Source organism: Cheilinus undulatus, linkage group 5, assembly GCF_018320785.1.
Source record: "Cheilinus undulatus linkage group 5, ASM1832078v1, whole genome shotgun sequence".
Classification (NCBI taxonomy): domain Eukaryota; kingdom Metazoa; phylum Chordata; class Actinopteri; order Labriformes; family Labridae; genus Cheilinus; species Cheilinus undulatus.
The window spans coordinates 48,364,964-48,377,023 of record NC_054869.1 but is presented as its reverse complement, the minus strand read 5'-3'; the positions used below and the strand labels follow the sequence as shown (position 1 = coordinate 48,377,023).

Below are 12,060 nucleotides of genomic sequence, written 5' to 3'. Positions count from 1 at the left end.
ATCTTTACTAGAACACTCTTGGACAGCAGAGTTTTAATCCCAGTGAGGAAATAAAAATGAGTCCCCAGTCCCGTTTTAGTGCAGACTTGAAGAGATCCATATTTATGTGTATCGCTGCTGTTAAATGCAGCAACTGATGTCAAAGCAAATGTCTGGTAGTTGTTCTAAATGGCTGAAATTCTTCTAATTCAACTGTTTTTTATTTTGACCAGAGGCAAGAATTTCTAGCTGAAACTGGTAATTATTTGTACTTTTTTTTGTACCATGCCAAGTCTTTACTTCTATTTCAGGACCTCAGCGCTGCTGATTTCCATCAATAAAATCAGTTGGTTTTTCACATTTTTCACAACATGCCAACTTTAAATGAATTGGGGTTTTACACGTCCTATCACTCATGAGAGCCGCTGGAACAAAAGAGATAAAAACAACTATGGAAATGAAGGATTTATCTGCCTTTGAAAACTTAAAATATCTGAGGTGATGCAGGAGCTCAATATAAAAGATTTTTTTTAAGTGAATTTCTAAATTTAAGTACAAAACTTACAAAGCTGTAGAATTACAGCTTCAAATATTTTTAGATGTTGAGCAACATTGAACTGAGGATTCGTTAGAAAACACTGACTGAGAGGCTCCTCATCCTGGAATGAAGCAGAGCTTTATAATCCCTCCCCCCTTTCTTTTACAGTCAGCTCCTCTCTGACTCAACATTTCCTTAGTCTGTCCCCATCAGATCTACAGTTGGAAGATTAGTGTGACTAACAGGAACTGAGGTTCACAGCACAAACACAAGTGTAGATAAGAACTCAAACTAGTTTAATTTCTCAGGAAGTCAAACTCAGACAGCCGTTGTCTCTGAGAGGTGAAATGGTGGAGAAAGGAATTCAGCTGGTGGAGGAAACCTTGTCTTGTTCCATCTGTCTGGATCTACTGAAGGATCCGGTGGCTGTTTCCTGTGGACATAGCTACTGCATGAAGTGTCTTCAAAGCCACTGGGATACAGAGGATGAGAAGAAACTCTACAGCTGCCCTCAGTGCAGGCAGATCTTCACACCGAGGCCTGTGCTGCTGAAAAACACCATGTTAGCCATTTTAGTGGAGGAGCTGAAGAAGAGCGGACTCCAAGCTGCTCCTGCTGATCACTGCTATGCTGGAGCTGAAGATGTGGCCTGTGATGTCTGCCCCGGGAGGAAACTGAAAGCCCAAAAGTCCTGTCTGCAATGTCTGGCCTCTTACTGTCAAAATCACCTTCAGCCTCATTTTGAAGTAGCTCCTTTAAAGAAACACAAGCTGGTGGAGCCGTCCAAGAAGCTCCAGGAGAACGTCTGCTCTCGTCATGATGAGGTGATGAAGATGTTCTGTCGCACTGATCAGCAGTCTATCTGTACTATCTGTTTATTGGACGAGCATAAAGGCCACAACACAGTCTCAGCTGCAGCAGAGAGGGCCGAGAGGCAGAGAGAGCTGGAGGTGAGTCGACAAAACATCCAGCAGAGAATCCAGGACAGAGAGAAAGATGTGAAGCTGCTTCAACAGGAAGCAGAGGCCATCAATTGCTCCGCTGATAAAGCAGTGGAGGACAGCCAGGAGATCTTCACCCAGCTGATCCGTCTCATAGAGGAACAACGCTCGGATGTGGCCCAGCAGGTCCGATCCCAGCAGGAAAGCCAAGTGAGTCGAGTCAAAGAGCTGGAGGAGAAGCTGAGGCAAGAGATCGCTGAGCTGAAGAGGAAAGACGGCGAGCTGCAGACGCTGTCACAAACACAGGATCACAACCAGTTTCTACACGACTACCCCTCACTGTCAGCACTCAGTCAACCTACACGCTCATCCAGCATCCATATCCGTCCTCTGAGGTACTTTGAAGACGTGACAGCGGCTGTATCAGCAGTCAGAGATAAACTACAGGATGTCCTGACAGAGACATGGACAAACATCTCACTCACAGTGACTGAAGTGGATGTTTTACTGCCAAGACCAGAGCCCAACACCAGAGAGAAGTTCATCAGATATTCATGTGACATCACACTGGATCCAAACACAGCACATAGAAATCTGTTATTATCTGATGGGAACAGAGAAGCAACACTGACGAGTCAACAGTCTTATCCTAGTCACCCAGACAGATTCACCAATAGTCTACAGGTCCTGAGTCGAGAGAGTCTGACTGGACGTTGTTACTGGGAGGTGGAGAGGAGAGGAGGAGTTTACGTAGCAGTCGCACACAAGAATATCAGCAGAACAGGGAGTGGGAATGAATGTGGATTTGGAGGCAATGACAAATCTTGGGCGTTAAATTGTAATGACAGTGGTTATTACTTTTGGCACAAAAATGTCCAGACTCCTGTCTCTGGTCCTCGGTCCTCCAGAGTTGGAGTGTACCTGGATCACAGAGCAGGTATTCTGTCCTTCTACGGCATCTCTGAAACCATGACTCTCCTCCACCGAGTCCACACCACATTCACTCAGCCTCTACATGCTGGACTTACAGTTGGTTATGATTCCACTGCTGCTATATGTAAGCTGAGGTAGACAGAAGTCATTTAAAGGAAAAGTGGTTTAACTTCTGTGTTTGAATCCTTCAGCTTGATTTTTCTTCATGTTTGTTGCTGCAGTCATATCTTACTGAAGACCAGATGACTTAATTACCAAACACAATCTACTGGATGGCCAAGCAAACAGATTTAGAAATAACACGACATCTTCAGTGGCTCTCATGGAATTTTGTAGAGGAAATAACATCAGACACTTCAAACAAGGAAGATGCTGCATGAATCTGACACAATAGGTCATCAATGATTAATAATAAAACGTCAGAAATATGGAATAAGAGGAGGAGCACTCAATTGGATCGTTGCTTACTTAGACCATAATTCAGTATGTTCATATCAATCAAGTTCATTCAGAACTACTACAGGTTCAGTGCTGGGGCCATTATGCTTCATTTAGTAAATTAATATATGTGAATGTTCTTTATACTGACACTATTTCTATTTGCTTATGATACAGATTTACTTTATTACAGTGACAAAATGATAAATGGGTTTTGTGTATAAAGCAGTTTATATTGATGGTGATTTTTAAATGTTATTGATCACTATTTTATTCTTGCGGGTCTTCGGGGGCTCAGGTTTTCTTAGATATAAGTAGGGGGGCTCCAGGTCAAAAGCTTGGGAACCACTGATTCAGGGAAATCAATCAGCCAAGAAACATTTGGGTTTTTTGGTGATTTTTTTTTATTATTATTGTAACTATTCTTAGCTTGATTATCTTTCTGTATATTTTAAATTTCTTCAAAATGTTTAAAATAAAAAAATAAATAAAACTAAATTTTAAGAATTGTTTACAGTCTGTTGTTCTAATGTCTTCTGCTGCTGTCTCAGTCAGGACTACCTTGTAAAAAGATCTTTATATCCCAGTTGGACACTCCTGCTATGAAACACTCTGGGTTAAATAATGGTTAACTTCATTAGACCTAAGGTGGCTGAAAATAATGGCCTTTAAAACAGTTTTTATTTTTGTAAACAACCTCCAAACTTCGTAGGGTTTTCTGGAAAGCTGCACTGAATTCAAACGTTTACAAAAATCTTCATTTATTCACCAAATCAGCAGTTAAAACATGAAATAAAAAAAACATGTAAATGCTTCAGTCATTGGCTTTAACAATAAAATAAATGCCCTTGTCCTAGCATTGATGAACATTATTAGAAATCAGCATCCCCCCCTTCACAGCATGTCTCTTTTCCACTATGACTGTGGCAAACATACAAAATGTGTAAAAGAAACTAAGTGTAGCTACTTTTGAGTCCCATCAGTAGTGATATATTTAAGCAAAAATCACAGAAATGTCAGCAGGCACAGATTAAAATCCTCTGTCTCACTGCTAAAAAGCCTGAAGTTGGGAGTCACACCCTGCTCATGTATGCTCTGTTTCCAGAGTGGTCTGGCTTGGTTCTGCACAGGTTGCTACAGTTCAGCTCAAACCTTGATCTTTCCTGTGTTTCCACAGCTGATGTTGTCCAGTCTCACTCACTGTGATAGTGTATGTGATCTTTTTCAGTGTCTGACCATCCAGATACCAGAGATGCAACTTGTAGAGTGGGACAGATGAATATTGCAACACATTTGGTAAGGAGAAAAGGTCTAGAGTAAGGTACAGAACCCTGCAGCTTAAGAAAGAAAAAGGCGGACTGGGTCTTCCCAGCCTACAGGACTATTATTCAGCAGCTCAGCTAAGACCATTAATCTGTCTGCGTCATATAAAGCAGGATGGAAAGATCCAGAAGGTCCATCAGTGGAAGGAGTACCTATAATATCTGTGTTAATGGATAAAGAATGACAGGATCAGTTGATGGTACCACACCACTCAATGTTACACACAACTTTATATTCATGGAGAAAGAGAGTTAAAACATGTGGATTAGGTAATCAGATTAAAATAGTCAGGTGGTGTGTCTTTGACTCAGCTTTGAAACCAAACAGGAATGATGGGAGATTCAAAAGATGGATCTCAAAGGGATGAACCACCTATTACACATTTATCCAGAAGGGGGTGCTGCAGAGTTTTGAGGAACTTCAGAGGTCTCATGGTTTGGAAAAGGACGACTTCTACAGATATCTGCAGGTTAGAAATGTTTCGAATCAAAATTTAAGAGAAACTTGGGAAAAAGGATTCTTCCATGTGTTTGTGTCTGTGCTGAAATCAGGTTCATGTACTAAAGTTATTTCCAGATTCTACAATGGCATTCTACTGTCTAAACAGGGTGATACAGACCAAATAAGAAATAAGACAAAAAGAAGGAAATCTATTCATTTCAACTGAAAGCTGGGAAAAAAATCAACAAACTACAAAAACCAGAAAAGACACCAGGGCAGTGGAGACACCTGCTGGAGACTCTGTGGGACAAACAACACAAATCACTGTCATATTTTCTGGAGTTGTCCACTGATCAAACCATTCTGGGAGCAACTGTGTGAACATTTAAACAACATATTTACAGACAAAAATCCTTGTAAGTGAGAAGCTTTGTATTTGGGAGACATTTCATCTGATTATTGGTCTTTAACAGATAAAAAGCAGCTGCCAATATTTCTGTCGGCAAGCAAAAAAACTAGAAAATGGTTCAAACCTGACAAACCCATAATCCAAGAATGGATGGATATTCTACAGGATATCTACATCCTGGAGAAGTCGTCATTTTCTCTCAAGTACCAAATGGAATCTTTTTTTCAGGATTTGGTCAAAATGGACAGAATATGTAAAACCTGTAAAATCTGTAAATTGAATTTAAATGTAGTATGAAACCATTTCTACAGTATACATTTCTGTTTAGGTACATACAAACATACTTTATTGTGTTTTTTCTCCTGATATGAGAATAAATGGAGCAAGTCCTCTCCTCCTGCTCACTTGTTCTAATTCTTCTTTACTACCAGAAAACTGGATTAGCAATGATCTTTCACTCAACCACAACTGAGGAGTGGAAACTGAATTGTACCTGAAAAAGGAAGTTCTGAAACAACTGCTTTTCCAAATAAACAAAAAATTACAAAAAACAAACGCTTTTTGTAGTGTAAAGATCATACTCAAAGTCTGTAGAAATGTTCTGCTTGTAATTGCAGCATGTAGGTCTGTTTAGAGCTTTAAAGTACTAACTTTCATCTGTTCCCATTCATTCTTACCACTGTTCTTCACTTCCTGCCCCCTACTTGGGATTCACGCATCATCAGGATCTCATGACTGCAAACAGTCTACATACACAGGATTAATGCATCAGGTCTAAACGGGTTAAATAAGTAAAAAGAAAACAGAGTAGAGTGCTGCACACCCCGCTACTCACCTGTACAGGTAATGAGGGGCACAGGTGTATATCACTGAAAAGTTTATGACATTTTTTTCACAAAGATATAATAATTTCTAAAATTCATCATATGATTTTATCTACTGAAATATTGAGTTTTAAACCAGTTCTTGTAGACGTTAAGTTTTACAACAAGATTTTTACTGTGTTCACAAACTGTTTCCTCTTTTTCTCAGTGCAGATGAGTGAGACGCGTACAGGACGCTTCAAACAGCTCCAGAAGAGTCCTGCAGATAAACTAGCTATGGGTGAGTTGAAATAATATTATATGGTTAAATGTTAAAAATTCCTCAGTTTTTACCAGTCTCTGAACTCTCCCAGTTCTCAGAATATCCTAAAAAGCTTTTACGAAAGAAAAAAGTCAAATCTTATTGAGATTGTTGAGCTTCCTCAGCAGCTCTCTCTGCTTCATTCGACACTGCAGATCTACTGGAGTGATGATGATCGGGTCAAAGAATTTATGAGGTAAAAGAAGTGTTAGGAATAACGGGTTACTAAGTAACACGTTACGGTAACTCTGTTACTTTTTAGCTAGTAGCGTAAGGGCCAATCCCATTTCTGCCTCTTAACCCTTCCCCTTGTCCCTTGAAACAGAGCAGTAAGGTGTAAGGGTGAAAACCTTCCCTGAAGAAATGAGACGCCACTTGATTGCTGTTCATCATCACACATTTCTGTAAACAGCTGCGTCATCAGAGGTGAATATAAAGCTACCACCATCTCGTTCATACTATGGATCTCTGTGTTAATCTTCTCTATTTATTTATGCACTGAATAGCCCTGGTTTACATGTGAACATACTGAAAATACAGTACACTCCCATTCCTGGTAGCTAAAGATTGATTATATGAGAAAACACAACTGTTGAATTTCTATAATTATTTATAAATTATGAGAATATTTACATTTATGCACCTCCTTCTTTGTCTGTTGTGCCATTTCCCAAGTGAACGCAGTGAATGGTGGGAAATTCCACTTGGGGTTTTACACATCCTATCACTCATGAGAGCCGCTGTAACAAAACAGTTAAAACAACTATGGAAATGAAGGATTTATGTGGCTTTGAAAACTTAAAATATCTGAGGTGATGCAGGAGCTCAATATAAACGTTTTAAGAGCAAAAATTCTTTAGTTTTTGAATTGAATATTCAAATGTATTCAGATGTTGAGCAGCATTGGACTGTGGTGTCGTTAAAATTGAAACAAAGTTTCAACTTCACTGAGAGGCTCCTCGTCATGGAAAGAAGCAGAGCTTTATTACCTCTTCCCCCTATCTGTTACAACCAGCTCCTCTCTGACTCAGCATTTCATCATTCTCTCCCCATCAGATCTACAGTTTGAAGATGGGTGTGGGCAACAGGAGCTGACATTCACAGCATAAACACATGCTGTACAGATCAGAGCTCAAACTAGTTTCATTTCTCAGGAAGTCAAACTCAGACATTCATTGTCTCTGAGAGCTGAAATGGCACAGAAAGGGATTCAGCTGGATCAGGAAAACTTCTCTTGTTTCATCTGTCTGGATCTACTGAAGGATCCGGTGACTGTTTCCTGTGGACACAGCTACTGCATGAAGTGTCTTCAAAGCCACTGGGATACAGAGGATGAGAAGAAACTCTACAGCTGCCCTCAGTGCAGGCAGACCTTCACACCGAGGCCTGTCCTGCAGAAAAACACCATGTTAGCAGTTTTAGTGGAGGAGCTGAAGAAGAGCGGACTCCAAGCTGCTCCTGCTGATCACTGCTATGCTGGAGCTGAAGATGTGGCCTGTGACGTCTGCACCGGGAGGAAACTGAGAGCCCAGAAGTCCTGTCTGCAATGTCTGGCCTCTTACTGTCAGAATCACCTTCAGCCTCATTTTCAAGCAGCTCCTTTAAAGAAACACAAGCTGGTGGAGCCGTCCAAGAAGCTCCAGGAGAACGTCTGCTCTCATCATGATGAGGTGATGAAGACATTCTGTCGCACTGATCAGCAGTCTATCTGTTATCTTTGCTCCGTGGACGAGCATAAAGGCCACGACACGGTCTCAGCTGCAGCAGAGAGGGCCGAGAGGCAGAGAGAGCTGGAGGTGAGTCGACAAAACATCCAGCAGAGAATCCAGGACAGAGAGAAAGATGTGAAGCTGCTTCAACAGGAAGCAGAGGCCATCAATCGCTCCGCTGATAAAGCAGTGGAGGACAGCCAGGAGATCTTCACCCAGCTGATCCGTCTCATAGAGAAACAATGGTCTGATGTGAGCCAGCAGGTCCGATCCCAGCAGGAAAGCCAAGTGAGTCGAGTCAAAGAGCTGGAGGAGAAGCTGAGGCAGGAGATCGCTGAGCTGAAGAGGAAAGACGGTGAGCTGCAGACGCTGTCACAAACACAGGATCACAACCAGTTTCTACACGACTACCCCTCACTGTCAGCACTCAGCCAACCTACACGCTCATCCAGCATCCATATCCGTCCTCTGAGGTACTTTGAGGACATGACAGCAGCTGTGTCAGCAGTCAGAGATAAACTACAGGACGTCCTGACAGAGACATGGACAAACATCTCACTCACAGTGACTGAAGTGGATGTTTTACTGCCAAGACCAGAGCCCAAGACCAGAGAGGAGTTCATCAGATATTCATGTGACATCACACTGGATCCAAACACAGCAAACAGATATCTGTTATTATCTGATGGGAACAGAAAAGTTAGATGGATGTTTCAACCACAGTCTTATCCTAGTCACCCAGACAGATTCACGACATGGTTTCAGGTCCTGAGTCGAGAGAGTCTGACTGGACGTTGTTACTGGGAGGTGGAGAGGAGAGGAATAGTTCTTGTAGCAGTCACATACAAGAAAATCAGCAGAACAGGGAATGGGAAGGAATGTGAATTGGGATTCAATGACAAATCTTGGGCATTAGATTGTGATGACAGTGGTTATATCTTTTGGTACAACAACGTCCAGACTCCTGTCTCTGGTCCTCCATCCTCCAGAGTGGGAGTGTACCTGGATCACAGAGCAGGTATTCTGTCCTTTTACAGCATCTCTGAAACCATGACTCTCCTCCACAGAGTCCACACCACATTCACTCAGCCTCTACATGCTGGACTTTATGTTTTTGGCACAGCTGAGATGTGTAAGCTGAAGTAGACAGAAGTCATTTAAAGGAAAAGTGGGTTCACTTCTGTGTTTTAATCCTTCAGCTTGATTTTTCTTCATGTTTGTTGCTGAGAGCTGATTGGACCTCATTCACCAAGCGTTCTTACTCACAAACTTGTTCTTCTAACCCACTTCAGGCTCATTTATGCTACAAATGAAAACAACGATTGAGTGTTTTAAACCACACAACCGTCATTGCTCATATAGGTTTGTACTTTCTAATATTTCACAGTTAAACGCTCATGATTGGCTAACTGATGTGACCTTTATTTCAATCATATCTTACTGAAGACCAGATGACTTTATCACCAAACACAATCTACTGGATGGCCAAGCAAACAGATTTAGAAATAACACGACATCTTCAATGGCTCTCATGGAATTTTGTAGAGGAAATAACATCAGACACTTCAAACAAAGAATATGCTGCATTAATCTGACACAGTAGGTCATCAATTATTAATAATAAAACTTCAGAAATATGGAATAAGAGGAGGAGCACTCACTTGGATCGTTGCTTACTTAGACCATAATTCAATATGTTCATATCAATCAAGTTCATTCAGAACTACTACAGGTTCAGTGCTGGGGCCATTACGCTTCATTTAGTAAATTAATATATGTGAATGTTCTTTATACTGACACTATTTCTATTTGCTTGTGATACAGATTTACTTTATTACAGTGATACAAATATAAAAACCTTTCAATATCATTTGAGATGAATTAAAGAAACTCAAGAGATGACTTGATTCAGATAAACTATCACTGAACCTATGCAAGAATCAATTCACCATTTAGGGCAGTGGTTCCCAACCTAGGGTCCTGGACCCCCTAGGGGGGTGCAAGGCTTTGTCTGCTCTGAGGTTGGCTGTGTTCGGAACCACATACTAACGTACTACCTACTACATACTCAACGAGTATGTACTGCATACTGCCTACTAAACAAACGTTTAAGTATGCCATTAAAGGGCAGTCTGTTCACACTGACAAGTACTCAACCAATACGTCATCTCTGCATTACGTGACTGTATTAATCACGCTACTGATTGGAGCTGTTAGTTTACAGTTGCATATCATAAATGTAAATCAACATGACCACTTCCACTGTTTTTACATTTCTCCAGTATTATTTTTATGGCAATTCAATTATTAAATATGTTTATTCAGCTCCCGCGTCTTTCTTGTTTACTGTACCTTAACGTCCTGGGTCCTGAGTAGGGTAGCTCTGGGTACTCATTCATATGATCATAACTATCACTAAAGTTAAAACTGCATTGCTTTAGGAAAATATCCAATCATGCCTTTTACCAGCCATCGAGTGAGAGTGTCAGTACTTTCAGCGTGGAGAAGGCGCAGGCAATCGGCTCGCCGTCTGCTGTTTTATCTGATTCAGATGATCATAAATGTCAGATTTCCCTCCGATGTAAGTATTAGCCCATTATCCAGTCAGCTAGCTAGCTCCCAGTATATGAATGAACAAACAGTTGAGCTAAGTTACTATCGCCGATAGCATCAAAACACGCCTACAAAACAAAATGAGTTTTAACCCTCTCCTGACAGTTGGATGAATAAATTATTCTTTAAAGCTGTGTTATTAAACCCTACTCAACCAAAGAGCCAAATTGTTGAGAAATGTATTTACAAGAGCCACAATCTAAGTGGTGAAAAGTGGCAAAAAAGCTTTAAGTAGCAATAAAAAATAGTTAAATGAGGCAAAAATGGGCAAAAAGCTGAAAAAATGTGTGAAAGGAGCAAAAATGGGGAGGAAAATGTGGGAAAAGGGCTAAAAAGTGGCAAAAAATGAATGAAAAGTGACTAAAATAGGAGAGTTCGAGGTAGAAAGTGGTATTTAATGACAAAAGGTAGTTTAAATGGGTGAAAATGGGGAGAAAATGGTGAAAAAAGGTATGATAGGAAAGAAGGATCAAAAAATGGGTAAAAGGTAAAAAAAAAAACATCAAAAATTGGCAAAAAATAGGGGGAAGTGGTGTTAAATGGCAAAAGATAATTTAAACAGGCAAAATGGGATAAAAGTGGCAAAAGTGGGTGAAAAGGGGCAAAATAGGATAATGGGACTATTAAGTTTGGCATTTAAAGCCTTCTGTATATGTCTTGGAAACAAACTGATTAATGTGATTAATTTCTGAGGTCAATGTTTCCACTTTTTAAGGTTTTCTGGGGGAAAAAATATTTCAGATGAAGACACAAAAGAGCCACAGATCATCACAAAAGAGCCACAGGTTGAGTATCACTGCTTTAAAGTCATCCATTTAAACACATTACAAAAGTGAAAAAGACCTTATTAGATGATCATGTAAACAAGGCCTTTTTCACTATTGTCATCACCAATAGGTTAGAAGTATAAATACTTAAGTAATCAATGTGCAAAATAGTTATAAATAATTGAATAGCCCACGTTATAAGAACTGACAATCTAATTAATTGCATAGATACATAAAATAGACAATCTAAATAACTCGCACGCAGTGTCATTTCATAGATAAATACAAATAGATAATCTAAAAAATATATAAACATCAATAAATAATTATATAAATAACATGTATTACAATTTCATAGATAAATAAGAATAGAGAATCTAAATAATTTTGTATCATGTATTATAATTTCATCAACAATTGAATAAGAATAAAAAGGCAATCTAAATAGTTTCATAAATTGCATTTACTATATGACAGGTTGGTGCAAGAGGGCCATACTGCAGGGTAAATCCTCATGTTCCCCTGCTGCGCCTCTACTTTGGGGAAGGTGACCTGAGGAAGGACTTCCGTCTGTCGAGGCCAGCCATAGAGAATCTAATCCAAACTCTCCAGGGGGACACCGACCATGGATGGGGGAAGACATTTGAGGTGCTTATATTTGTCTACTGGTTGGCTAGTGGCACATCTTATAGGGTTGTGTCGGAGGCATTTGACATTCCCCGTACTACCTGTCACGACATGGTTCACCGGGTCAGTAAGGGCATCTTAGGTGTCTTCAGAAGGATCATACACTTCCCCAACAGGGATGAGCAGGATGAAATTGAGGCTGGGTTTCAGCAGTTGT

General features: G+C 40.3%; 2 protein-coding genes across 2 annotated transcripts; both read left to right on the top strand.

The window, feature by feature from the left end:
* The first annotated feature begins 357 nt into the window (after window positions 1-357).
* Window positions 358-3,257, top strand: LOC121509529 (tripartite motif-containing protein 16-like). The gene has a single exon (XM_041786969.1). It carries the CDS (start codon window positions 865-867, stop codon window positions 2,527-2,529), a length of 1,665 nt encoding a protein of 554 aa, XP_041642903.1. The 5' UTR covers window positions 358-864; the 3' UTR covers window positions 2,530-3,257.
* Window positions 3,258-4,622: 1,365 nt separating this feature from the next.
* On the top strand, window positions 4,623-11,767 carry LOC121509530 (tripartite motif-containing protein 16-like). Its single transcript, XM_041786970.1, has 2 exons — window positions 4,623-8,854; window positions 11,694-11,767. Exons 1-2 carry the CDS (start codon window positions 7,321-7,323, stop codon window positions 11,765-11,767), a joined length of 1,608 nt encoding a protein of 535 aa, XP_041642904.1. The 5' UTR covers window positions 4,623-7,320.
* Window positions 11,768-12,060: the final 293 nt, after the last annotated feature.

Bases quoted from the DNA above. Each gene is read 5' to 3' on its own strand.
- LOC121509530 (XM_041786970.1), top strand. From the start codon at position 7,321: ATGGCACAGAAAGGGATTCAGCTGGATCAGGAAAACTTCTCTTGTTTC. The intron at 8,855-11,693 runs GTATTCTGTCCT...ACTATATGACAG, and splicing joins GTACCTGGATCACAGAGCAG to GTTGGTGCAAGAGGGCCATA.
- LOC121509529 (XM_041786969.1), top strand. From the start codon at position 865: ATGGTGGAGAAAGGAATTCAGCTGGTGGAGGAAACCTTGTCTTGTTCC.